This window comes from Pogoniulus pusillus, chromosome 4 (assembly GCF_015220805.1).
Source record: "Pogoniulus pusillus isolate bPogPus1 chromosome 4, bPogPus1.pri, whole genome shotgun sequence".
NCBI classification, from domain to species: Eukaryota; Metazoa; Chordata; class Aves; order Piciformes; family Lybiidae; genus Pogoniulus; species Pogoniulus pusillus.
This window is the reverse complement of record NC_087267.1, coordinates 25,815,884-25,843,227: the sequence shown is the minus strand read 5'-3', so window position 1 is coordinate 25,843,227 and position 27,344 is coordinate 25,815,884. Positions and strand designations below refer to the sequence as shown.

At 40.8% G+C, this 27,344-nt stretch overlaps 1 protein-coding gene across 1 annotated transcript in view; it reads left to right on the top strand.

The window, feature by feature from the left end:
* The window catches only part of MOV10L1 (Mov10 like RNA helicase 1), a 31,065-nt gene extending 23,030 nt beyond the window's left edge, over window positions 1–8,035 (top strand). Inside the window, exons 21-27 of the mRNA XM_064142424.1 lie at window positions 90–254; window positions 1,358–1,531; window positions 2,175–2,324; window positions 3,829–3,936; window positions 5,591–5,728; window positions 6,490–6,581; window positions 7,037–8,035. Coding sequence (XP_063998494.1) covers window positions 90–254; window positions 1,358–1,531; window positions 2,175–2,324; window positions 3,829–3,936; window positions 5,591–5,728; window positions 6,490–6,581; window positions 7,037–7,046 — 837 coding nt within the window. The 3' untranslated portion in view covers window positions 7,047–8,035. The remainder of the gene's footprint in view (window positions 1–89; window positions 255–1,357; window positions 1,532–2,174; window positions 2,325–3,828; window positions 3,937–5,590; window positions 5,729–6,489; window positions 6,582–7,036) is intronic.
* The last annotated feature ends 19,309 nt before the right edge of the window (window positions 8,036–27,344 follow it).

Sequence of the window (27,344 nt, the reverse complement as noted above, 5' to 3'; positions counted from 1 at the left end):
GACCTCGGAATTATGAAAGGTGTATGTTATTGAAGCTACTTTTTAAATAAATGTTTTAATGAAAGATGTTTTTTTAATTGCATATGCAGGTAGTTCTTGTTGGAGATCCAAAGCAGTTAGGGCCAGTAATAAAATCTCAAATTGCACTGGCTTTTGGATTAAATATATCCTTGCTGGAAAGACTGACTTCAAGAGAGCTGTATCTGAGAGATGAGGATGCTTTTAGTACCTGTGGAGCATATAATCCTTTGTTGGTGTGTACAGTGATTCTTTTTTTTTTCCCCCACCTAAATCAAAAAGGAGAAACTCTAGTTTCTGCTGTTTCTTTACCACCTTTTTGTTTCCTGATGCTTAGTGATGAGACTAGCCTAAGCATTAGTTCTCCAGGAAGTCTTGATTATCTCGAATATATCCTCTGAATAATAATACTGAGTCCTTCAGCATCTTAAATACCCCTCTTTGAAGTAATTTTCTATTAGGCAGGAGTCAAATATGGTACACTAAATAATGGCTTAAAATTTTCTTCCACCTCTGTCCACTTTTACCATTAACTTCATCACTTAATTTTCCACAAATAAACAAGAACAACAAAAACAAAGTCTTTTCTTTAAAGAAAATATTACTTCTGCAAATTTGGTTCAGAAAGGGAGAAATAAACTGTTTCTTTAGCACCTCTTCCTCTGAAGGATAGCTTCCCAAAACTCTTGTGTAATGAAGTATCTAAAGTCTGTGGGAAGTGGCAGAGATAGCGTAATATATCAGTGAACACAGATGTTTCATCTGCTTTTAAGTTTTGGCTGAGTCTGAAATACAAGGCTACAGGTAAACTACCAAGATGACTAGATAACCAGAGAAGTCAAGTTCAACCTTCTGAAAAAAACTGATGTGCTTGCTCCTAAAATCTGTTATCGCAAACTTGAATTATTTGGTCTTTATGCAGTGCGTAAGATGAATTAGCATAAATGAAGGCAGGAGGTGTGAGGGCTTTAAGGATGCCATTGGACTTGAGTATCATGTGTTTCTCTTTCAAGGTGATTATTACTTACTGGAAGGCTCCTTTCAAGGCCATTCTTTTATTTAAAGGCAAATACATTTCTGATTTCTAAGGCTACCTTCTGTCAGCCTTTCGAATGCTCTTTGTCAAGACTTCCTCAAAAAAAAGTTTACATCCATGGAAACCACTTTTTATTTGGTATTTGAAGATCACATCTGTGGTTTTTGCCTCTAAAACAGTTCTTCATCAGCTTCAGAAAAGCGTTAGAGAATTATAAGATAGTATCACTTGGGAGCTATGTACTATGAAGTCTCATGTGTAATTATTTGTTTCAGCTATGTGTTTTGTTTTCTGTCTCTGCAGATCACAAAACTTGTAAGGAACTACAGGTCACATTCTGCATTGCTTGCCTTGCCATCTAAATTGTTTTATCATAAGGAACTGCAAGTTTGTGCAGACAATTCAGTAATAAATTCTCTGTTGCACTGGAACAAATTGCCCCGAAAGGGATTTCCATTGATTTTTCATGGAATAAGGGTATGTTAAATGTTCATGTAGTGAAAGTATGAATAAGGAGGACTGATAGATGTTTGATGATGATGTGGATGAGTTAAAGGGCTAGGAAAAATGAACTAAATTTGTTTTGCAATATTGTAATTTCCTGACCATCTAATCTTAGAAACCAACTATTTGAACAGCTGCCCATTGAAGTGTGTTGTGGAGCCATTTTGATACAATTTTAAATTCAAAGCACTTTGACCAAGATGGAGCTACAGTAACCTGCCTTTGGATTGCTTTTGATGAGTTTGTTGTATTAGAATGGACTCAAGCCGCTAAAATTGGAAGATTATTAAGTTTTAAATAGGTAGGGCGAAAATAGCACTTTAGGAAAAGTTTCAGTATTCCAGTGGTAATACTTGCTTTTGAATTCTTCTACCTTGCACAAAAGCAAGATACCAACTTAACCTAACACTTTTAAATCTCAACTCTGATTAAGCTCCTTTGCACACTTAAAGTATTATTGCCATACAAATTGCCCAGCTTAAAAAAAATTTAGGTGATGCTTTTTTTTGTCAGAGTATTTAGTAAAGAACAGGATGTAATTTATTAATTTATTAATAAATATGTAGTCATTTCTGTACATGGTCTTCATCATCTTGTTTCCTTTCCTCTCATACAGGGCAATGAAACACGTGAAGGTCGCAGTCCCTCGTGGTTTAATGCAGCTGAAGCAGTTCAGGTAATGCGGTACTGTTGCCAGCTTGCTACAAGTGAAAATGCTGCAGTGTCAGTGGCTGATATTGGAGTGATTACACCATATCATAAACAGGTATAACTGATGTCTAAGACCTTCAGAGTTGCTGCATTTCATCTTGTGGTTTTATATTGTGGCTGTGGTTTAAGGCAGGGAGGCTTATCTCCAAACTTCATTGCTACATGTTGTATTACAGTGTATTCTCAATTATAAATGATGTTTCTATTGAAACCTAGAAAAAACAGCAATGGCATTCTACTTTGTTTTAAAAAGCAAATCTTTAGAGATCTGCTGGCCTTTTTGGAGATGGAAGAAGATTTTTCAGTTGTTGGGAGTAAGGAGTGCAAGTCAGGAATTTATTAGCCAACAGCTTGAACAGCAATCTGATTCTGTCACTTTCTGAACTGAGGAGTGGAACAAAAGGGGAATGTAATGAAGTAGGTCTCATGTCACCTTGTTATGGCTTTGAGGAAACTAGAGGAATTAGGACTTCTTAGCTGTTGTGTAGTCAGACTTGCGGTTTGTGCTGCTATTTAAACTTGTAGAGGATGTTGAATGTCAACTTCAAATGTCATGCTTTGTTTTTTAAAACAGTCATAGAGTGGTTCTATTACATATGAGATGTCTGCTTTCATTTTAAACAGAAGAGTAACTCTCATTTTCATAGGATGCTCTGGACAGTGTGCATATTGATTTTCTTGATGCTCACATTTCCATGTTCATAACATTGGATGCTTGGGGGAAACAGGTGTGTGGGAAAGATCAACCCCTTTTGATGAAATTGCACTTGCAAATTAGTGAACTCCTTCACCTATCCTATTGGTCAGGTGTATGCACCTGCCCATGTTTACAGTTACTTGTTTTTCCAAATATTTTGTATAGTATTAATGTGACTGAACTGTTACACTCCCTAAATATTTCACAATATGTGGTAGGATGAGCCTGTCATGTAAGACAGATAATGTCTGCTTCACGCAAGTCAACTTGTGTTGCAGGAATGCTGGTTAGAAAGTAGTCATTGACTATAGTCCTCATCTTGCAGACAGGCAAATTCTTTGGTAAATTCTTTGGAGCGCTTAATGTACAGTCTCCAAGCAGCCTGTAGCAGATGGCATGCTGATCCTGCACATAGCAGCATTCCCATGTGCAAGACTCCTTGTTTTCCTTCCTTTTGGGGAGGGTACTTGAGGTCACATCTTACCTCTGCCTTCCACTCAGCATGATGCAGCTGGCAAGCAAACGTAGAATCTATGCAGAGACATCTTGAGGGGTTGGGGATAGCTGCCTGCCTTTCCATATGTGGTAATCAGCATTTGGATGCAATGCACACTAAGATCTGGGTTATTAAAAGTCTGATTTTCTTTAGAATGTGAAGTACTCATATTTATATTTGTGTGATAGTATTCTGGAAAAGTTACTGCTTTAATTTACACTATTACTAGTGAACGATGGCTAACCTTGCTGTGGGCGTTGCCTGTGACATCTGTATTATATCACATACTTGTCAATGTGCTCTGTTTTCAGTTTTGAAGGAATTTGCTCAAATAAAAATTCCATCTCTTTTCTTTTTTTTTGCTAGGTGGAAAAAATTAGATTTCTTCTGAGAAGTATTGATTTGGCAGACATTAAAGTTGGCACAGTAGAAATGTTTCAAGGGCAGGAGTATGCAGTTATCATCTTATCAACAGTATGTATATTTGTTGTGGTCCTTAGAGAGTTTTTGTATGTGTATAATTGTTTTGGTTTTGATATAGGACTTTGCACAATGAAAAGCTCTATGATGCAGTCTTCTGTGACATTTTGATGGTGCACTTCCACTACTGCTCTGGTTGTATTACAGGGATACTAAGTCTTTTCTACATGCTGTGTTTTTGAATGTGGAGCTATCGGTGTGTTTGAAAAAAAAAAAAGGGCCTGGAGGAAAAGAAAAATCCATGCTGATTTTTCTGCTCCATCAGTGCACTAGTCACAGGCCATCATTTTAACAGTATGATTTAGACTTGGTTTTGGTTGAGTACATCTATATGAATATGGAGGTATAAGGCCATAAACTGCATCTCTGGAGATTTTTAGATAATCACACAAATGCAGAGGCGTTTAGATTCACTCGTAATAAGTGGCTCTTTCCGAGAAGTGCTGACAAAAGGGAGCATTCAGGAAATATGGGAAGATGCAGGTGTTTGGCAAGATGTATGTGGATTTTTGTGGAGCCCATACCTTGCATTTGACAAAGGGGAAAAATGCGGTTATGTCACAAAGTACTGGGAAAGAGTTGCTCTTTGTGGAAGTTGGCAGCCCTTGTCTCTCACCTTTTTGCAAACTTGGTAACCAATACGCTTCAGCAGATTTCTGTTTCCTAATGTCAGATCGAATGCAGATGAGACAAAGATGTAGTCATGGTTTTCAGGCAGTTGACTAGAGTATGGAAATCCTGTCTCTAGCAACTGAAAAATTATGCTTCTGAAGATGCAGAGATTAGATGCAGATGTGTGTCAGCAGCCTCTCAGGTGCTAGATACTGTTCCAATGTATGCATACATCCCTTGTATTTGAATTCACATGGAAGCCCTATAATGGGAATAACTACAACAGCTTCTTTATGTCCCCTTTTTCTGTCCTTTGCATTCTCAGGCACGTAACAATATTGTCTAGGGCTCCTGGTGGGGTTTTATTTTGTGCTTCTAAGGAGGAATCACTGTGAAGTTGAGAAGTGTAAGCAGCTGATAAGTCAGCTGGTAGCCACTGAGGCTTACTGCAAATAGCGTCTTGCTAACAGAATATGTGATACTAATCCTTCATGTTCTGAGACAACATCCATCAAATATGCTGTTGTAGACACACTGAGCTCCTGGATGTGAGTGAAAATCTCTTCTGGATTAGTGGAAAAGACAGTTTGGGAAATTAGAGAAAGGCTAACTCTTCATCCTTTTGAACATCTGCAAGTGATACCAGTTCAGTATACACAATTCTGTCTGAGGATTTAGGCTTTCCTTGGTGGGCATTATTGGCCCAACACAGCTGTGTTTCTGCAGTGTGGAATTCAGTTCAGAAGGCAGAAGTCTGCATACACTAATTTTACAGATGGTAATGTGGTTTTGGTGCAGTAAGTGCTTAGAGCATGGAGTTCCAGAGATGTTTGTGACTGTCCAAAAGTGTACAGTACAGACAAAGCCTGTGTAAGACTGATGGGAAATAACTAGCTGGCTGTCATTTGGGCTATGAAGCTAACTTGTGCATTGCTGACACTGAGCTGTGGATTAATACAGTAAGCAAATACCATATTACTTACACTAGGTATGTTGCTTTCTTACTCTTTCTAAAATTATTCATAATTAATTTTAGGTGCGATCTCAGGGAGGTCTACTTGGCGATGACAGACGCTGTTTGGGGTTTCTCTCTAACCCTAAGAGATTTAATGTAGCAATTACTAGAGCAAAAGCTTTGCTGATCGTCGTGGGAAATCCTCACGTTCTTGTGAAAGTAAGTTACAGGTTTGGATCTTTGAGAGGCATGTGGTGTTTGCCACAGTAAAGGCATGGTTTGGAGAGTTAATCTGATGTGAGGGAACATCGGGCTAGGATACTAACAACTAGTATGCTGTCCTTGGTCTGCATTTGGGAATAGCCGAACTCCATATGTTCCTATGAGCATGAACAATTCAGGCACCCACACAACAGGCTTTCAAGCACAAAGAAAATCATAATGCTTATCTGTGCGTACAGGGTCCTGCCTTCTTTTTCTGTAGAAGGGGTCAGACCCTCACTGCTGAAATTCAGAGGCCTGTAAGTCTCATAAGCATGTCCTGAATAAGCTTAGGCAAGCAGATTCTTAACAAAATGCAGTTGCCCCTTTTTAAATGGAGGGCGGAGGAGAAGTGATTGTTTCTAATAAATACGACAGTCTGCCAGTGAGGTGGTCTCCTTTTGAGCCTGTCCGGGGTCCTGCCATAAGAATAAGGTAAGCTTTTCATAAGCCATGACACATCTTATTAGATATTAAGTTGTTAAACCCACAGAAAGCTGTATTCCAGAAATTGTCTGAAGAGAAAGTTTAGTCTCCTTGTATCTATGTGCAACAACTGTAACTTAAAGCAGCCATAGATACCTTCTTCCCATGGCACGCCACACTTGCACCATTTGTTCTGGTTTTGGAAAAGATCTCCTGAACTCATGTGCCATGTCAATCGTTTGAAAATTGCCTTCAGAGCAGTGTGATTTAAACTAAATATCCTTCTTTTGCAGGATCCCTGTTTCTGTGCACTGTTAGAATACAGTGTAACGAATGGAGTTTATGTGGGTTGTGACTTGCCTTCTGAGCTGCGACACTTGGAGCAGTGAGTGTCTGGTCTTCACTTTGATAGCTATGGATCAGTTAGCAGTATTTTTAAAGCGAGTATCCCTTGAAAGAATGATAAATACAATGACTTGTGATATCACAGTAGATTTGATTTTCACATTAAGTATTGTAAAACATAACATGTAATGTAACCATGTTTTCTCTCATTCCATAAGAACTATTGTTGACTGGTATTCCACATATCCCTAAATAATGCATTATGTATTTGACAATAATAATTGAGGAGAAATTTTTTTGGGGGGTGGGGGAAGGAGGAGCAGGGGAAAGGTTTATGGTAACTTTATTGTAATGAAGAAAGTTTACTTAATTAGAACATGTCACTAAAAGGGACATTGCTAAATGGGTATTGTCTACTAGATGAACCTTCTTAATCAAAACTGCTGTTCATGGCAAGGTAAACAACATTTTTATCTCATTTTCTTTATTTGACAGGTGTGACTAATTTTTCAGTGTTAAAGATGTATTCAGTCCTCATCTGCATTGAAGCTACAAATACTTGACAGAAATTCAGTCCTGAGCAAATCCAGCACCTTTTGTACTTGGGAAAAGGCATGTGTTCTGCCTCCTAAAACTGGACTGTGCCAAGTATCTTGTAATTATTTTATAAATTCTTATCATATGTGGCATTTATTTTTCTGGAAGAGCTCTTAGTTTAAAGGGCAAGTAAACATTTTGAGGGGAAAAAAATGGCTGGAGTTGAAACTCAGAAGAACAATGCTTTAAAGTGCTTCTAGAGGAATGCTTGCCTCACTGATATGGCTGCACAAACAAGCTTACACTGTCTTCATATTGAACACCAGGAAGAAGGAGCATTTCTGTTCTTGCTTCTATTGTAATGCATTTAAAACTAATTTTGTGGTTTTCTAACCCTTTCACTTCACCCTGTGTGCTGCTGCCTATTAATAACTGAAAACCTGAACTGTGATACGAAACAACATTGTCATCCTTCTCTTGCAATGTTTCTCATCTTTCTGCATATCCAGATGCTACTAAAAACCTTGTTTGAAGAGAACTACCCATTGGAATCGTACAGCACTCGTAACTCAGAACAATTTCTTCTGGCAGCTTGATGGGCAGGCAGAGTTGGTTGTCCCAGAGGTGTTAGCTTCAATATGCTAGTCATCTCTTTCATGAGGACATATGGGCTGATGAGCTAGAATTAGGAAGAAGGGAGAAACCAGATTGAGTTCTTGCTATTGGTTAAAATCATCTTTCATTTTTACAGTGACAGAAATTTACATAAATTTCATTTAGGATATGTGGGGGGTGGGGGGGAAGAGGATCAGCTACTGAGTGCAAAAGTAGCAATGGAGTCACAGGAGAGTCTCTTTAAGAGGCAGTCAAATTAAGTTTTACTTTGCATGAAAACCATGTTGCAGTTACCTAGTTCTGTTTTTCTGTTTTCAGGAATTAAAATAAGAAATACATCAACTGTTGTCATGTCTGTCTCTGATTTATTAATTCTTTGTCTTACTAAGTAATTACAAAAGAGATAAGGCCTATGTCTTGAGGAGCACACCAGAGGTACATCAAGGCAGACAATACAGGAACACTATTACAGATTTTCCTTCCCCTGCTTCCCTCTAAATATTTGTATTAGACATAACAATCTTCAGAAAAGCAAGAGACTAAGAAAGAGGCAGTCCATAAAGCTGACAATTACTGAGCCAATTTAACATAAGCACTTAAGAGTTTAAATACCTTCAAAATACTTGTCAAGCCATTGGAAGAGCCCAGAGATTTCCGTGCCAGAATCAAAGCATGTGTTGCTGCACCTGTTTCAAATGGCTCTGAAGCATGTATCTGCATTGTAATGGTCTCAGCCTTACAGTGATCTCAACAGAACAATCCTGTGCCATGACAGCAAGAGTTCACTTGGATTGTCTTTGCTTTTTGAAAGAAGTACCTTAACTTGTAGGTGGCTGCATTTAGATCACAAATAGAAATATGCCCTCCTAATAGTATTTTAGAATATGGAGACTTTTCTGGTGTCTTCATCTTTCTAATTACATTTTTCTACTGACTGTTTTTAATGTTTAAGTGCCTCCTAAGTTGGTGTTACCTGACCATGTTGGTGCAATGTAGGTCAGGTTACCCTACATCACTATTTGATGCAGGAGTTGCTGGGCAAATATTTTTGTTTAATTTGTTATTTTCAGTAGTTCCACATTACTTCCAGCTGTTTAACTGTGCTTTATCTTAAAAAATATAAAAGTTACGTCCCTACCAACTATTTAGCAATATTCTGAAGGTCAAACTGCAACCCTATGAAGTGAGCCTAATGAAAATCACACCAGCTCAGTGCCATGCACACCAGACTTCATACATAGGGTATGTGTATTTTTGCATGTAGTGGGAGCTGTGTTAGTCCTTCCAATTTTCATAACCCTGAAAGGAAAAAAAGAGGCTGTAGCTGCAACCTGTATTCAGTACCTTGTGTGATCATGTTTTTTTCCATAAGGCACATTACCCTAGTGAAGACACTAGCTCAGGGCAAGAAATAGAATTTACAGTGTGCAGGCAACTACACTTGCCATTTACTGTCTTCTGCAACTTTCTTTGACAATGTTAGGAGAAAATGTCTGCTGTGAAAGTAAACCGATTTACATCTGCTCCCTGAAGACTGTTTAGATCTTACTATAGAAAAGGGCAGTAGTTATCAGCTCTGTAACTCTCCAGAGGTGTATTGCCATACTTAAAAGGGCATGCTGCTCTTCATAGTCAGCCTACCTCAGCCACTGACCCAGCAGTCCATGCTGGAAGGGACAGGTGCTGGCATCAGCAAAGGCAGGAAAGTTCAGCACCTGCAGCACTGTTCTCATGCTATCAACTGATGCAACTCATTTGACTCTTCCAGATACCTGTAGTCTTGAGGTTGTGCTGGAGTGACCTGGTATGAGACTTGATGTTTGTCAGATGTGGTGATTTTAAGGTCTAGACCCCAAAAAATTGCTAATAGTCTAGTAAACAGCATGGGACTTGTTTGCCAGTGTCTTCAGTCATATTTCTTCATCCAGTGTAATACTATTAAGCTTGTATTTTAAGTGTGTTGTACTGAGCATCTCTAATTACATAAAAAGTCATCCTAATTGCATTCCAGGTAAGTGTTACTGAAAATGGTAACTGTAATGTTACCCCTTTGCATTTCAGAGTGTCCTGAAATTAAATAATAAAAATGATCATGTGCTTACTCTAAGCATGTGTGGCTTTTGTGGTAGTGTCCTGTACATCAGCCTCATTTGTATGTGGAGTCATTGCTACCGTGACAGAAATCTAGCAAGAGAAAATTTAAAGGATGAGTTTTAAGTGACTCACTGCAGAGTAGTACCTGTAGTAAACAGATTATCATAAACCCCTTAAATTTTGGCATAACTTATTAAAAATATACTCATTATAGGCAGATTAATGCTGTCATTTGTAAATTGCTGTGTAATCTTTATCCAGATTAAACTACAGATCTGCCTGGGATTGAAGTTAACAAGATTTAGTCTGGGCTCCAAAGCCAATCTCTATTGTCCTGCAGTCTGTCTGTAGAGATAACCCAAACCATGTTTCCTCAGCATGAGAGGAAGTGTTAACAGTTCAAGATAGCTTTCCCTGCTCCTTCATAGTGTTTGCATCAATCTGTATAGCTGAGCAAGAGCAAGTGCTGCTACCTTTAGTCATAACATCCTGAAAAAAAGACTAGCACGTGATGAACAAAACCTGGCCCTGCATGCACCATGCCAGACAATATATGCTAGTGAACAGTCTCTTGGCAGTGGTTTGAACTGCATGTTAATTTACAAAATCAACATGCTTGAGACCACACTGTTTCCAACGTTTTAACAGTAAGTTATTCAAGGAAACAGCTGGAAATCATCTCTTATCTCCCACAGTAGGTACACTTAATCTCAGACAATTCATTGCTCTAAAAGTACATTCTTGCTTCTATTAGTCTCAAGTGCATCAAGCTCATCATTACTTCCTATAATGTGAAATAATTTCAGATCCTGGAACAACTGTTCCAAAAAATCTACGTTTGGGGAATTCCTTGTGCTCTTACTATAACAGAAGCCTAGCATTTCTAGGTCTCTCTATTGGTGGGTTTTGTACTGAGAAAATGTGGCTGGAAACCCATGACAAGCCATACTTTGTCTACAGGTCTGAGGTAGCAGGTGTCTGCATTAAAAAACAAAAATTCCAAATAAAGCTTGTGTCAGCAAGTTGGTTGTCAGACCAACTGCTCAAGAGATTCTGATGTCATCTGAAGATAAGGCCTAAACCCAAAGAAGGTAATTCACTCATGTCATTGGAATTCAGGCACTCCATGCTTAAAGAACACTATGACTTAAGCTTGTGAATAATCTCACGGACTTCAGGCTTTTTGAAAGTGATTTGAGAAGCAAAGGGAAACTATTTGTTTCCTTTTTTTTTCTCCCACATCTTTCTGTGCTGCAGGTAAAGGATGTTTGTGGAAGTCTCAGTGCTGTGAGTGTCTCAGAGGTAGGGAATTCATGGTATGTGTCATGGAGGCAGGGAATTAATGTGCCTGAGTCAGGAATTACAGAATTGTTTTATTTTCCTGTAGCCCTGCCCTCAAACTATATACAAAACTAGTTAGGTTTATTTACAGATTCAGTTTGGTAGGGAATTTCTTCAAAAGGATGTTATAGACAAATTTAGAGGTTTAGGAAGTCAGGAAATGGAAAAGGCTAAGCCATAAACATGGCTTTACCCCACTATCAATCAGGCTGAAGCAGAGAATTAGGGGAACAGCAGGTCTTACTCATGGAGATGAGATAAGGATTCAACAGTGATCCTGGTTGGATTCCTCTGCAGAAGCAGCCTTCTGATGCTGCAGGCAATATCCAATAGTATAGATCCATGCAGCAGAAGCCCAAGGCGAGTGGCAGAGCCGCCAAACTCAAAAATGTCTTGAGCACTTCTTCCATGAGTGGGATGATTGTGGAATGATGTTGCCTTGACAATGGCAGGGGAGAGCCAAACTGTAAGTGTCTTCCCAGTTCAGAATAGCAGCCAGGAGGTTGGCTGCTGATATGGTCTGAGAGCAGCCAGTTTGGGTGCTACTGTCAGCTCTCTCAAAGGAGCCCTGGGCTTGCCAAGCCTGCAGGTTTGCACAGAATGATGCAAAAGTGGGGAGAACCATCCACAGGCAGGGACGGTGTAAAACTGAGAACTATGCAAAAAAAGGTAGGTGCCATCCAAAAACAGGGCCAGTCCAAAATGAGAATTCTGTCACGGCAGGAGCCTGTCCTGTTAGGCATTTTATCAAGGTGGGAACCTCATCTCCCTTGCTCTATTTATGCTTTTCTAGACAAAGTGTCCATTTACCATTTTATAATAGGTGCAAAAACCCAGCCACCCACCTGATTCCAGCACAGGCTTCCACGTGGGTCAGTACACGTGAAAAAAGACACCTTTTGCTGGTCCCCCTTCAAGCCTGCAGGGTGGGGGGAGAGGAAACAGTTTCACACCTTCTCCTCATTCAAAACCATGGGGTGGGAGGGGGGTGAAGAAAAAGGGAATTTGGAGTACTCTGGAACAGTACTCAGTGAACAGTGTGAAAGTTCCATGCAGCCAGATCTGTGGGACTGTTGTTAAACACTGAGAACTGCAGAACTGAACATGAGAGCATGAGAAATGAAACCATCCTAGTTTCCAGTTAAGAGTTATCCCAACCATTACTTAAAAATAAAAAAAGGTACCTGTATGCTATTTGCAGATGGAAAATTCTTAGTATTTTTGATGCTTTGAAAAACAACTGCTTTAATACAGGTGCAGTCTCTGCATAAGGACATTGTCCTCCCTCCACTGACTGCAAAGGAAGGAATTCCATTAATGACTCAGGAATATATATATATATATGTATATTTTAATTCAGAAAGTGCATTGTGTACACATCAATGTATATTTGCATGCATGGGACTGAAAACTTTTAAATAATGACTTCTGGTCAGGTACTGATCAAATCCCTCCCCTTGTAGCAGTCTATTACAGACTGATGGTGAATTTTTTAATAGCTGCCTGCTTATTTTGTGGTAGATGTTTGCAGTGTAATAATCTATTAATGGCTGAGCGCTTCCATTAGCACGGACAGAATGAGGCAGAATTCCTCAGCGATTCTTACACCTCACTGATACCATCTGTGTCAGCAATATCTGGGGAGGCATGTACCTCCCTTTCCCTAGCAAAGTAAGACATTACCCTACAGACTGCAGTGCCTCAGACTGACCAAATCCATGGCATTTGAAGGAAGTGCAGACTTACTTAACTCCCACAGCCAGCAGCTTCACGGACAGAGTCACTGCTGCTTTCCACTGAGTGATGCAGAGCAAAGTTTACACAAGCACCTTGTTTGTTTCCTCAGGTACCCGTCAGGTTTTTGCAGGTTCAATCAAGGTAATCCTTACAGATGTTTGCCACTATGACATTTTAAATATTTTTTTTTCACTTTCATTTCTTATACTAATTTTTAAAAGTGTGTTCATACTGCAGTCAGATAAAAAAAAATACATCATGATCTAATACTGCAAAAACTACCTTTCCTTTTGTGGCTTTAGGATCATGATGAACAACTACAGCCCACAGATGCTCAAGCTGCATGCCCAAAGGGCAGCATCAGACTTTCTGCAGATACTACCTGTCTTGCTTGACCTGTTTTTCGCTTGACTTTGTTTTCTGATGTGAAATTGTTATTATATGCTAATTTAATTCTGCTCCAGCAGAAGCTTTGTTGAATAATGTAAGCCTGTTTTTTCCATCCAATATCTGTGCTGTTGTCATTGTGCTATATCTAGCAGCTTGTGAATCAGCATGACAGTTATTAGTATGATGTAATTTTCAGTATAAAAAAAAAAATACATATTTTCTGTCTTCTGTATGCCTTCAAAAAGTCCATCAAGCAGTTATTTCAGTTTGTCAACCAAATTTGTACCTTTACCCAACTGTATTTGATATGATTTGCTTCAGATGTGGGTTTTGGAGTTCCCAGAGTAACACCTGCTCTCAGCAAAATCCACCAGTTATAATAAGCTGCAGAGGCAATATGGCAGAGCCACTGGATCCTGCCAACAGAAAATATTCCATGATCTGACATTAGCAGGGTTAGGAAGAAGCCTCCCTACTGGGTAGTGCCTGCCCTCATCTTGTTGATTGGCATTAGTGATGGTACTGTATTCAGCCTGTAGTTACCCATGTCAGGACAGTCACCCATTGTAGCTGTGGATAAAACTGTAGTGTTTTTTCTAACTACATGGATTTTTTTTCAGGGCTCAAGCAGTTGTTTAAGTTCAGAACTATACAGATTATTCTTAACTCCTCGATAAACTGTGTGGAGATTAATTATTAGTCTCAATTTGGTGAGTTTTTTTCACACAACTGGTTACTTTTAACAAGGTCTAGTAGGTAACTACAGACCCTTACTCCACCATCTGCCTTCCAAAGGAATTGCTAATTTAGTGCAATTCCATTTTCTGCATTATATTAAACAGCTTTGCCCTCCCTACACACTCTAGTGTGCATGGCTCTTAGGGCTTCATCTATTCCAAATTTATGTAAGGAACTTCACCAGTTGTCTTCATCTCAACAAACAAAAGAGGGTTGATCAATAATTGTATCTTAGAGTATAATCTGACTTCAGCAGTAGGGCATTATGCCAAAGTCAGTATTATATAATATAAAGCAGCATAATGGCAAAATATTCAAGCTTTGGTCTTCTCTATTCAGAGGTAAATAGCTCTGTACAGTCAATACTGAAGAGCTCCACATTATTACAGCCAGATGACAACAGCACCCGACAAGAGCTCAATCGGCCTGGAGCCTGCTTCTGCCAAATGATCATAGAGTCACAGAATGGTCTGGGTTGAAAGGGACCTCCAAATGTCATCTAGTCCAACCCTGTCTGCAGTCAATAGGAGCATCCTTAACTAGAACAGGCTGCCTAGAGCCCTGTCGAGCCACACCTTGAATACCTCCACCTCCCTGGGCAACCTGTTCCAGTGTTTTACTACCCTCATGGTAAAGAACCTGTTCCTAACATCCATTCTAAATCTACTCTTCTCTCATTTGAAGCCATTGCCCCTCGTCCTATTACCACAGGCCTTTGTAAACCGTCTCTCTCCATCCATTTTGTAGCCCCCCTTCAGGTACTGGAAGGCTGCTATTGGGTCTCCCCAGAGCTTCCTCTTCTCCAGGCTGAACAACCTCAGCTCCCTCTGCCTGTCTTTGTAGCAAAGGTGCTTCAGCCCCCTGATAATTTTTGTGGCCCTCCTCTGGACCTGCTCCATCAGGTCCATGTCCTTCCTATCTTGAGGGCTGCAGACCTGGACACAATATTGCAGGTGAAGTCTCGCCAGAGCAAAGTGACAATCACATCACTCGATACGCTGGCCATGCATTGTTTGATGCAGCCCAGGATGTGATTTGCCTTACCAGCACACGCAGGCTTGCCAAAGCTGATAGCACAAGAATTAAAAATGTTTTGCTCAAGGCTACATCTGTTACATTTGGAGGATTACAAGAAAGCCCTTGTTATGTTGATAGATGAGAATCCAGCTCTTCAGGAGCTGTGTTGCATGTAATCCTACCTTAATAGCTCTTAGGGGTGATATCATTTACAAACAAAATGTAGCCAGGAACGTAGGGACATGACTTGCAGCAGCTATACAGCACTAACACTACAGTAGCTCTCAAAGGCCTCTTTTCCTTCTAGGTTTGGGCATCTTTCCAGATGTAACAAAGACATAAAATGCTACCCATGTAACATAAGGTTATAAAATAGGTTTAGCTTGGAAGCAACCTGTGGAGATCATCTAGTCCATCCTCCTTTCTCTGAGCCTATCCCGCAGGGTCAGCTCAGGGCCATATGCAGCTGGGGTTTTAATAGCTCCAAGGATGGAGAGTCCACAGTGTTGTGGAGGCAGGGAATTAATGTGGCCGAGTCAGGGATTTATATAAAAACAGAGTTATTTTATTTTCCCAAAAACTCGCCCCCAAAACTATATACAGAAATTAATTGAGTTTTAATTACCAGATTCAGTTTGTTTGAGAAAATCTACAGGATACCATAGATAATTTGACTGTTTTGGAAGTCAGAAGTTGGAAAAGGCTTTTAGCTATTAAATTACAGCATTTTTCTTAATAATAATAAAGTTGAGCCAAACAACTCACAGTCAGGCTGGCTGAAAAGGGTGGACTGCTGCTCATCCTCTCGGGTTCTCATTCAGAAGCCGCAAGAGGGTCGTTAAGACCTTGATAGGCATTAATGGGTGAAGCAGTCCTTTGGGGCAGAGAGCTGGGCTCTTTCTGTAGAATCTATCCAGGCCAGGCGAGGAGTGGGGGAGAAGTCTCAGGCAGCATGAACGCTCAGGCAGGCAGGATCTCTAAGGCAGGAACCCCAAAGGCAGGAAGTCCCCCAATATTTATACCCTCCCTAGACAAAGAGCAGAGTTACCACTTCCTAGGCACGAGGACCACAGCCAATCCCAGCCCGATTCCAGCGCAGGCACTGCACAGAGCACCCCTCGTGCCGGAAGGGGCCCTTGCTCTCCCCCTTCACGCCTGCAGGGCAGGGGGGAGAAACAGGTCTGTTTGTGCCTTTTCCTCTCCCATTCAAACCACAGAGGGAGAGGAATTCAGGGGTACACAGGACTCCAGGACACACAGTTTCTCTGGGCAGCATCTCCCAGTGTTTGACCATTGTTACAGAAAGGTTTTTTCTCACACCTAATTAGAATTTCTGTTGTTCAAACATACCTTCTTATAGGAAGGTAAAAAGAAGAATGTTTCTTTAATAAACTAATGAAAGAAGATAAATAAAGCCAAATTTAAATGTTTGGGGTTGTTTTTATGAACTATCCAGAGCAAGCAGCAATTGCTTATGACCTGTCTGGCAGGATCTGTTTGCAACTTTGTCCTGTAGGGGAGGACTGATAACTGCTGACTTACCTCTGGAACAAGACAGGATAAGTATTACTTCAAACCTTTAACAGGTCAATTTAACTTGTGGTAATTTTAGGCATGAAATTTGTTTGCACACCATTTTTACATTGTCAGTAAGACTATCAGGGGATGTAAATTACAGAAGATATATTTAATATTCAGGTTTTCAAATGTAGTTTTGCTTAGTTTGGGAGCCTAAGAAGCTAGAATACTACAGATAGACCAAATATCTAGGTAACACAGATGCAGACATCATGGCACTGCATGCCCTGCATGGCATTGCCCAGCACCCCAGATTCCTGGGATTCTAGTTCCTGTGCCTCCTCAGGAAAACCCAGGCAGGTTTCTTGCCTTTTCCTGTGATGGTTTGGGAGTTACCTACCCCCCAACTCTTATGAAATCACCCAGACTAGTCTCAGCCAGCTGGAAGTTAAGGGATGAAGCTTCACATTCACAGCTTAGCACAATATACAAGCAGGTATTTACAATATATTACAAATATATGTAGCTATATACAGAAATATACAAGTTAAAAGTAATACAGAAACACAACACACACACACACACACACAGAAATCAGTCCCCAGGAGGGGCTCCCAAGCACCCTTCCACCTTCTTTCCACCCCTCTACCTTATCCTCCAAACTCACCTTACGTGCAAGGTGAGTTTGGAGGATCAGCAAGGGGGGGTTAGAAGTAGAATTAGTTGGGTTACACAGCCAAAGCCCAGGGAGAAAACTGCAGGCACTGACTCCAACAAATAGAGACTCTCACACTCTGTCTTATCTATGTTTGTGTTCTTGATTTTATACATCTCAGCAAGCCTATGAGTGAAGTAGATATCACCACTGTTTCCTTCTCACAGCCTACAATCTAATGTTTCTCATTAAAATATCCAAATTAGCCTCAAGCTAGTACAGTTCCACACCACACCTGAGCTACTAAGCTCAGTGTAGAGCTGGAACAAGTCGACTGCATGGAGTAGAAGGACTTCACTGTCATTTACTTCTAAGTGATGGGTACTTTGGTGGCAGCAATAGTTCAGATGCAGCTCCTGGACATCCTGAAGAAGACTACTGGACACATGCAGATCAGATCTGCAACTGGGAACACTGAGTTTGCAGGTGCAAACATCATGAGGTAGTGAACAGACAGCCTGCTAGAACATACTAAATCTGGCTTACGCAGGACATACATCACTGGGTAGGTAATAGGCACAGTGTGCACACAGAAGTTGTGAGGATTCTCATCTGTGCCAGATTTCATGCACTTCTGTCAGGGCAAGAACAGGTACGCAGTGGTCCTACCATGGGGTGCAGTGTAGGTGATTGCTGCTGCTGGACTCAAGCTGGTCCTGAATGGTGCAGGAGTGTCTTTTCATTGTGCTTGCCTAAGGTAGTTGTGACAGTTTGGGTGTTCCCCCCCCCCCCCCCCACTTTAGAAATCACCCAGACTAGACTCAGCCGGCTCTGGGAATATGAATGAAGTTATTTATTTACAGCTGGCACAATATACAGGCAGATATTTACAGTATATACAGTTAGATACAGAAATATACAAGGTAAAAGGTAATACAGAAACACAACTCCCCTCCCAGAAACCTGAGTCCCCAGAAGGGGCTCCCAACCACCCCTTCACCTTCCCCCCTGCCCCTCTCAACCTTACCCCAGCCAGTCCTAAGGAATAATAGAGGTTTGGCCAAGAGGTTAAGAAGCAAAGTGGGTTAGGCCAAATGGAAGGTGAGGTCAGGGAGTAAGATGTTGCTCAGCCAGCAGCCCAAGCGAGAGTGAAAGAAAATGGTGAGAGTGTTAGCTAAGGTTTTCATTTCTTCTTCAGCAAGACTGTGAGTGAAGTAGACATCACCATTGTTTTCCTTTCACAGCCTGTAATCTACTTCTTCTCACCAAAACATTCAAGCTAGCTTCAAACTAGCACAGTAGTGTCTGTGGCATCAATGCCGATCATTGCTGACTCTGTTTCTCACATGTTTCTGGATTCTAATATTTTTGAGAAGTGATGGAAGAAGTTTTCCTCCTCTGCTCTTCACTTCAATCACTTCTGAATCTCTGAGCTGAAACTTAAGACAAAATACTCATGATAGGCAATAGTCAAAGCTCATTCAAAGGGGGAAAAAAAAGATGACTGTGAGTTCTTGCACAGTAAACCTAGATGATTTCTCTATTTTTATTCATTCCTTTTGTTGCTATATTAAAACCAGCTTTATTAGCTATACTAGGCAAAGTACTGGTTTTATTCAGAGGTTGTATTCAGTCTTCTTCCAAAATTTATGCTTTGGCATCCATGAGAAAATATGCCTACAACTAGAAAAAAATGCCAGAATATCTCCCATTTATATGTGCCCATTTGCAAACATTAGACAGAAAATGCCACTGAAGATCATATTCTACTTCTGCATTGCATTTTCTGTGGTGTTTTCTTCTAACAATAAAGAATGTCGCCAGCTAAAGTCGTCTGGACACTAAGTCCTTCCATTATCTGGTTCAGTTTACACTGGAACATCTCCTGAAGACAGTACTCAAATATCTAACATCATCTGCCAAAAGATGTGATGAAGACTGCCAGACTCCATAACTAACTATACAAAAAACAATTTGCCTTTTGAGGCAGGTGCATTTTAGGAAGTATCCACACATCTGCACCACATATATGCTGAGCTTGAGACAAAATCCCATCACTCCAATGCATGTTGTCTTGCCTATCAGGCCCAAAATAAATGTTAATGGTGCCCATGCTGTGTCTTATGGCAGTTGGTAGGGGCAAATCCACCCTTTCCATGTGAATGCAGCACTGTTCCCAGGACACTTCCCTGTGGTGCATTGTGAGACTGGGATTTTCTTAGTAGGCTCAAGGGCAGAAGTTATGTAAGTCTGCCAAGACATATGGCTTTTCAGGGCCTGCACACTGTTTGATTCTGTCTTTACTGGCAGTTGTGGTTTGGAACACTAGATCAGAGAGACAGTTCATCATTATGTGAAGGCATTGAGTATGGAGACTGAACACAGCATCTGATAAATCTGCTGCATTCCCATTGATCAGCCCTTAAGGAGCAGCAGAACAAGAGGCAGCATTGTAGGTGGGATTTTATTGCCTTGGTGATATGGGATGAGCAGTAATGGCTCCATAGTGTCTGGAGAATGCCATGGTTCTAAGGCATTCTAGTCTTTCAGGGCCCTGGCACATGACTGAAGAAATCCATTCATTGCTCAGCAATTTTACTTTCAATCTAGTACATTTAAAAGATTCAGAGTAGGCTTGACCTGTGTATGTGGAACACGAAACCAAAATGGCAGTGAATTGAAAATCATACGGGCATTAAGACTGCAAAACTGCATCACAACTTGCTTTTGTCACAGTCTGTTACTGGAAAACTTGAGGTGGTTTAGATTTGTTGGTTTCTTTTTGGTGGTGCAGAGCCTACATATTGGTGGATCCCTTAAACAATGTGCCCTCTTAAGAACTATAGACTTAAGGGTAAAGTAGGCAACAGAAATTATAGATGCCATATGTGCTTAAATTCATGCCATACCTGACGGTTCTAATGAGTCATTACTCCCTGCAAATGTGTGGGCTGCTTTGTGGATTGTGAGCTATTGTTACACATGTGCTGATAATTTACAGATTTTGCCATTTGGGGCTGTTGGTTTTTTTCAGTGCTCCTGAGATGAGGACACTGTTAATCTTTATGGAGTATTTTGTGTCTAATTAATTGCAAGGATTTAGGTAGTTGAAGGCTTTTTTTTTTTTTTTTTAACAGAAAAAATACCAATTAAAATGTAAATCTCTGTGATTGCTGGCTTGGGGACATGGGGACCCCTATAATTGAACTGTGTACATTACTCATTGTTTCAAGTATATTAACAATAACATGTTGGCACAGCTGCTCCTCATTTCTTTACAATTAAATGGACAGTACCATATGCTAAAAATAATTATGGCCTGTATTAATTTTATCAATGTATGCAAGGAGGTAAAATAGTTGCAAAGTTATAATAGCTGACTGATAACACTAATTTACAGTCCCTAACAAAAAGACTACAACCCGTATAAAGAAAAACTGATAAAAATGCAGGAGTTTCACTTACCTCTTTGTCTCTCTTCATCTCCTTTCCCTTTCATGTCTTTATTTGCACATGTGATGCAGGGCTAGGTAGAGACTACCCAGATGAGAACTATTTCTCCCCTTCATTTGCTTGAGTGGAATTGTCTTCACTCTGCAGTAGCAAAAATGGAAAGCCCAGATTAACTCTGTGAATCATCCGCAAAGGAATCTGCAGTGAAAGGTATAAGCATTGCTCCAGAACAAAACAGAGATCTGACCCATGCTGCAGGGAGAGGACAGCTGTGTACTCTTAACCCTGTTAAGAATCACAGATCTACAAGAAAACATGCTGGAAGTTGCTTACTGAGGTTGTGAACCAGTGTTGCTGTCCCTCACGGTGGACACTTTCCTTCTTTTGCTACAGACCTGCATGAAGTTTTCTGCTCTGTTCCTCCCGCATTTTTTTACATCCTGGAACAAGGCCTCTCTCTCTTGTCACTGCAGCAGCATCTTCCACACCTCTCTTCTGGCAGGGCAGCAGAAGTATGCCTTCTGGCAACACAGCTTCTCTTCCAGATCTCAGAGCTCTGTGCAGAACCTTCCCAGCTAGAATTCCTTAGCAAACATGCAAGAGAAGGAATCCCTCCAGTACATCCTTCTTCTGCACATCAAGATGTAGAATTAAGGAAAGCTGATGCACAAAAATAGCAAGAGAACAACGGAGCATAACTGAGTGCTCTGTGTCACTGTAAAATTACATTAGTGTTCCTTTTTTTTTTCATGAAAGAAAATTTTGACATCTTGTAGCAGAGTAGGCAACATGATAATCTAGGGTTTAGAACACTTCCCCGAGAAGTGAAAAAATCTGAACTTTAGGTTCTCTCTAACCTGAAGAACCTAAATCTGTACTTCTCAATCAAATGTCTAATCATGATACAAAGTAGGCTACAGCAGTGATGTTTTCCATCCATCTTGCTGAAGCAGAGCCAATGTGCAGCAGAGAGTGCAAGATTAATGGGACCCCAGAGAGGGCACAAGCAATCAGGCACCTGTGCATAGCACAGCAAGATGAGAACTCTCAGCAGTTTATGATTTCTGGAGAGTTCTGTTCCTTGCTCTAAGTGGTGTTTATGTATTTTATCTTGTGATGCTCAAACAAGTAGGACTAGAGGCAGAAATCAGGGCTCTTACCCCTTTGCTGAGGGTTTAATGAAAGAAAAATAAAGCATCATTGTCTCATCTGGACTCCCTTGTTCACATGCATTTGCATTACAGGTTTACTTCAACTTCAAATGCTCTTTGCTACACTGAACTGGCATTATGATGGCCTTCCATGTGATACTTAATACCACTGCCTAGCAGGACAAAGCCTTTGCTTTGCAAGCTTCAGAGTGGAATTTGAAGAAATCTTGCTGACTGCAAGCCACGCTGAGCAATTTTATTGTTTTTGTTTTGGTGAAATAAGAAATTCTGAAGTGAAAGACAAGAAACAAGCCATCCTCTGGTGACAGAAAGATACAAGCATGAAGACACCCATAACTCAACACATTTATCTCTTTAGTCTCCTCTGAGTAGTACAAACTGTCTAAATTCCAATACATTTTTAAGAGGCTGGGTTTTTTTCCTTGGTGATAGTTTCTGTACTTGGTGGATTCCATCTGAATCTCTTCAGTCTTGTGTTGCCAATTTCATCTCCAGGTTCCATGAACTATCATGCCAAACCTTTCTAATAATGTATGCATTTCCTCCCATGAACAAGATGCATGTGGTTGCAGTCTTGGCCATGGAAGTGTTTCAGCAGCATGCCTCACTGTCTTCGGCTGCAGTAAAGAGCCCCCACAGAGCATCCACATTTGGACTCCACATAGCCTTTTAGCATGCAGCACTGTAAGTTCTCTTTACTCCACAATTTTTAATGCCACAATGACATTAAAATAAAAGCACAAAGTCAATGCTGCAAAAATTCCCATGTGACGACAGGACACAAAAGAATTCCCTGTTTGGTTTTCTTGGTTGTTGTAGCAATCTTCAGAAAATGAACTGAATGGGTTGCCCAGATAGCTGGTAGATGTTCCATCCCTGGAAACGTTCAAGGTCATGTTGGATGTTCAGAATGTCCCTACTCACTTCAAGGGGATTGGGCTAGATGACCTTTAAAAATCCCAATCCAAACCATTCTAAGTAAGGGTTTTAGCTTTTTGTATATAAAATAGCTTTTGAAGTAATGATCATAGTATATTATGTATCTGACTCTTCTTTAGATTGGAAACCTAACATGTAACTGATTAATAGTTAGAATGTTTATTGATCAATTAACACACCCCAGCCACTCAAGTGCATATTTGCACATGGCAAATAGACAGTGCAGAAGAACATTAAGAGAATGTCCTGATACTTCAAAGCTGACATGGTAATAAAAAAGAGCCCAGGCCACATGTCTTCCTGAAACACATCTTCTTTCCTCTGCACAAGAGAAGCTGAAGCAGAAGCAGGCAAGCAGACAGGAGAGCAAGCAGACAGCCAACCCAGTACCTTGCTGTCACTGGCCAAGCTTGCAGGGTCAGCACCATCTACCGCCACCTGCACAAGCCTCCTTTGCTGAATGTGTTACTAACACTCATGCAGGAAAAGAGAAAAGGCCCTGGAATTGGTTCTCCAGGTATTTTAACAAAGCTATGTGCATAATCCCCTACCTCCTCACTTCATCTGAAGGCAGGGAGCAAAATTTGCTTTTGATCACTCACTTCTGCTTCAGAAATAATATATAGCACAATTATCTGAAACTTTGACAGTCCAGCTGAATGGAATTCCCCTGGGAACTGTGAGGACAAGAGACAGAAGGTCTAAAGACAACATTAGACCAATACTTGTTGAAGACGGTCATCTGAGTTAATAGGGATGAAGAAAAAAGCAGAGGCATTCAATACTTTTTCTGCTTTACTCTTCAACAGTGCTGATAGACCTTGGGCTGCCCAGTCCCCTGAGCTGGAGTGCTGTATTACCTGAATGTTCACAAGTCCATGTAGCCTGATGGGATTCATTGTAGAGTGCTCAAGGAGTTAGCAGACGTTATGGCCGGACACCTACCGATCATCTATCAAAGATCTTGAGAGTCTGGGGAGGTCGCTGATGACTGGAAACCAGCCAGTATTAGTCCCACCTACAGAAAGGGCATGAGGGAAGACCCAGGGAACTACACACCTGCTAGTCCAACCTTAGTTTCTGGGAAATAATATGGAGAAAATGATACTGCACACAATTGAAAGATGTGTAAATAATAATGCCATCATCAGGCACAGTCAACACAGGTTCACAAAGGGAATGTCCTGTTGAACAATTTTAAATCCTTCTATGATAAGGTCACTTGCCTCATGGATGAACAGGAGGTTGTGGATGCACATTTTCTAGATTTTAGTAAGGCTTCTGATACTGTCCTTCACAGCATCCTTCTGGACAGATTGTCCAACTGTGGGATGAGTGAGACCACATGCCACTGCAGGAAGAACTGGCTGAACAGGGGACAAAGTGTTCTAGTGAATGGGGCTGCATCTGAGTGGTGGCCAGTCACCAGCAGTGTTTCTTGGAACTCAATTCTAGAGCCAGTTCTGTTCTGTCAGTGGTCTGAATGCAAGCATTGAGTGATGCAAGTGTTGAGTGCACCATTAGCATGTTTGCTGATACCCAAGTGTGAGGTGCTGTTGAATCTCTGAAGGGGCAAGATGCCTTGCAGAGGGATCTATTTAGAATGGATGACTGAGCTACGATTAATGGGATGAAATTTAGCAAGACAAAATGCCAGATTCTGCATCTCAGAGAAAGGAGAGAGTAATGCCGGGCACAGGTATAAACTGGAAGAAGAGTGGCTGGAGAGCTGCCCTGCAGAAAGGGACCTAGAAATGCTGGTTAACAAAAGGTTCAATACAAGTTGTCAGTGTGCCTTGGCAGCCAAAAGGGCAAACCCCACCCTGGGGTGCACTGAACACAGCATAACCTGCCAATCAAAAGATGTGATTATGCCATTGTATTCAGTCTTGGTGCAGCCTCACCAGCTGTGGCACTGTATGCAGTTCTGGGCCCCACAATTCAAGAAGGGTGTGAAGGTCCCTGAATGTATCCAGAAAATGGCAGCAAAGTTGCTGAAAGGGCTGTGAGGGTTGAAAGGGCTCCTGTAAGGAGTGACTAAGGACTTAGTGGTGTCTATTTTGGAGAGAAGGAGGCTGAGGGGTGATTCCATTGCTCCCTACAGCTTTCTGAGCAGGAGAGGTGGAAAGCAAGGTGGTGATCTCTTCTCCCTGGTGTCCCGTGACAGGACACATGGGAATGATTTGAAGCTGTGACAAGGTTTAGACTGTGCACTAGGAAGCATTTGCTTTCTGAGAGAGTGGTCAAACACTGAAACAGGCTTCTTAGGTGGTCAATGCTCCAAGCCTGTAGTGTTTAAGAGGCATTTGGATAATGCCCTCAACAATATGCTTTAGTTTTTGATCAGTCTTGAATTGTACAGACAGTTTGGACTGGATGACTGTTGTAGGTCACTTCCAACTGATAGTCTGTTCTAAACAATTTCAGAAGAGATCCATTAGAAAGGAGACACATACTGCTGCAAAAAAAGTATTTCCCCAATGTCAGCAACAGTATCACATCTTGCTGTTCCAAATCACTTTTTCTTGACAGGGAGCATAAATCCTCTTCTGTCAAAGCCTCATCTCAATGCCAGCAGCCATAACCAGACTGCATTGTCAGCTGCCACTTTTCACTTATCGTCTGGCATCTCACTTCACTTTACTGCCAAAACCCTCACCTCAGTGTTAAGACCCACTGTCACAGCTCACTGCCATCTGCCATTTCCCATTGCCAACCCTATACAGTCTCATCTCACTGGGTGCATCTGCAAAGGCGTGACTATTCTTACCAAAAGCATGACTGCTGCTCACATAGACAGACCTGTAGTACCTGCAGAGCTGTGGCTCCACTAACTGCAAACCTAGCCTAGCGAGAGCATATGTGCAACCACGGATCTGCACAAGGGTCACACTACCCACACACCACTGCTTGGTGAGCGATGTGACTCCCAAGCTGGGCTAACGGGGTAAAGACTGTGTGGATTAGTGTCACAGCTTTGACTGAAAGCAAGAAACACAGCTGCTTAACAGGCTTTTGCTCTTCCATGATTTTACCAGGAAAGCTGCATCCTTTCCATAAAAACATCCTGAGAGACTGCATGAAGGATTCATGTGATTGATGTTAAACCACTAGATGAAAAGGCAGCAATAGCCTTGGGCACTGTGGTAAAGGGTTGGACTTGATGATCTGTGAGGTCTCTTCCAACCTTGGTGATACTGTGATACTGTGATACTGTGACTAGCAGGTGACAAGGACAAGGACACCATGCAGTCACCCTTGTGGAAACAGCTAAGATAGGACAAGCTGTAATGTAAGAGACAGTGCATGGGGTGTGTGTGTGGGTGTGTGTGTGTGTGTGTGTGTGTTAAACTTTGGATACGTACAATATGGAAATGATTTCATCTCAGTTTGAAGAGGATATCTGCATTTGGTCACACTGCACTGTAACATTCAGTTACTTCTCCTACATGATTCAGGAGTAGTGCTCTGCAGTATCTAAGCCCAATGCTTTCATGTTTGGATAAATAAAACTCACCCCACATCTTGAGTAGTGAATCCTCTGCTTAGAAGGCAAATCCCTGATGCTACAGGTCACCCTGTCAAATTTTGCAATCAGTCTCTCACTTCTACTCTTTTTGTTTTAAATTTGCAAATTTTCAGAACTTCAGAAAACAAGATATTAAAAAGGCACACACTTTACTTTCAAGAATCTATATATTTCCCTATGATAACACCAAATGATTTATTCAAATTGTCTAAAATAATATTCCTTTCTTTATCTTTTCTTAGAGGTAACAAGAATTCATTAACATGACTTTCCACTTTGATTTGTAAATCAAGTTATGACCCTATCATCATCTCGTGAAATATTTATTAGCTCAGGATTATTATCACAGCCTGATTATTGTCTAGATTATGCAGCAGCATACATGACAGCATTCTGTAACTGAGAAACCCAGCAATGGTGTTTGTCTGTAAATTATGACAGAAATTTTCCATGTTCCAGTTTCTGCCCTACTACACACTTCTGTTTAGCCACATTTTGGTCTGGCAGCACTGTTACATCTTGACTGTCTCTTTGGCTTGCTGTACAGACATACTCTTGCCAAGCAAGATTACAAAATCAATATGATTAAATCCAATAATGGTATCATAATGAAGCAAGCTTCAAAAGAAATATTTAAATTACACGTGGATGTCATATTTATTTTACAAGCAGTGTCTGATTTATGGTTATTTTTCTATGCCAGTAGGATTTCCTGTATATTAAGTATGGAGCTAAATATAATTTAGGAGGGAGATATATTTCCATGATGCACATGCTTATGTAGATAAGAGTGTCTCATGAAAATTAAGTATGTTTGAAACAAACTGAACAAGGTAGTTTTGATATGACAGGCTGTAAATGTGTGAAATTCCTTAAAAGAAGAGGGTGTGGATACCAGAAATTCATACAGTCTCATCAGGAGACCAGAAAAAATACTCTAAGAGACTTTCTGGGAGTTATTACACCATCATAAGCTCAGGAAATTCCCCAAACGTAGTTGGAAGTTAGGACAGTGTTAGGGAAAAGCATCAACACAGGGTGCCTCATTTTTACATTTCCTTAATCATC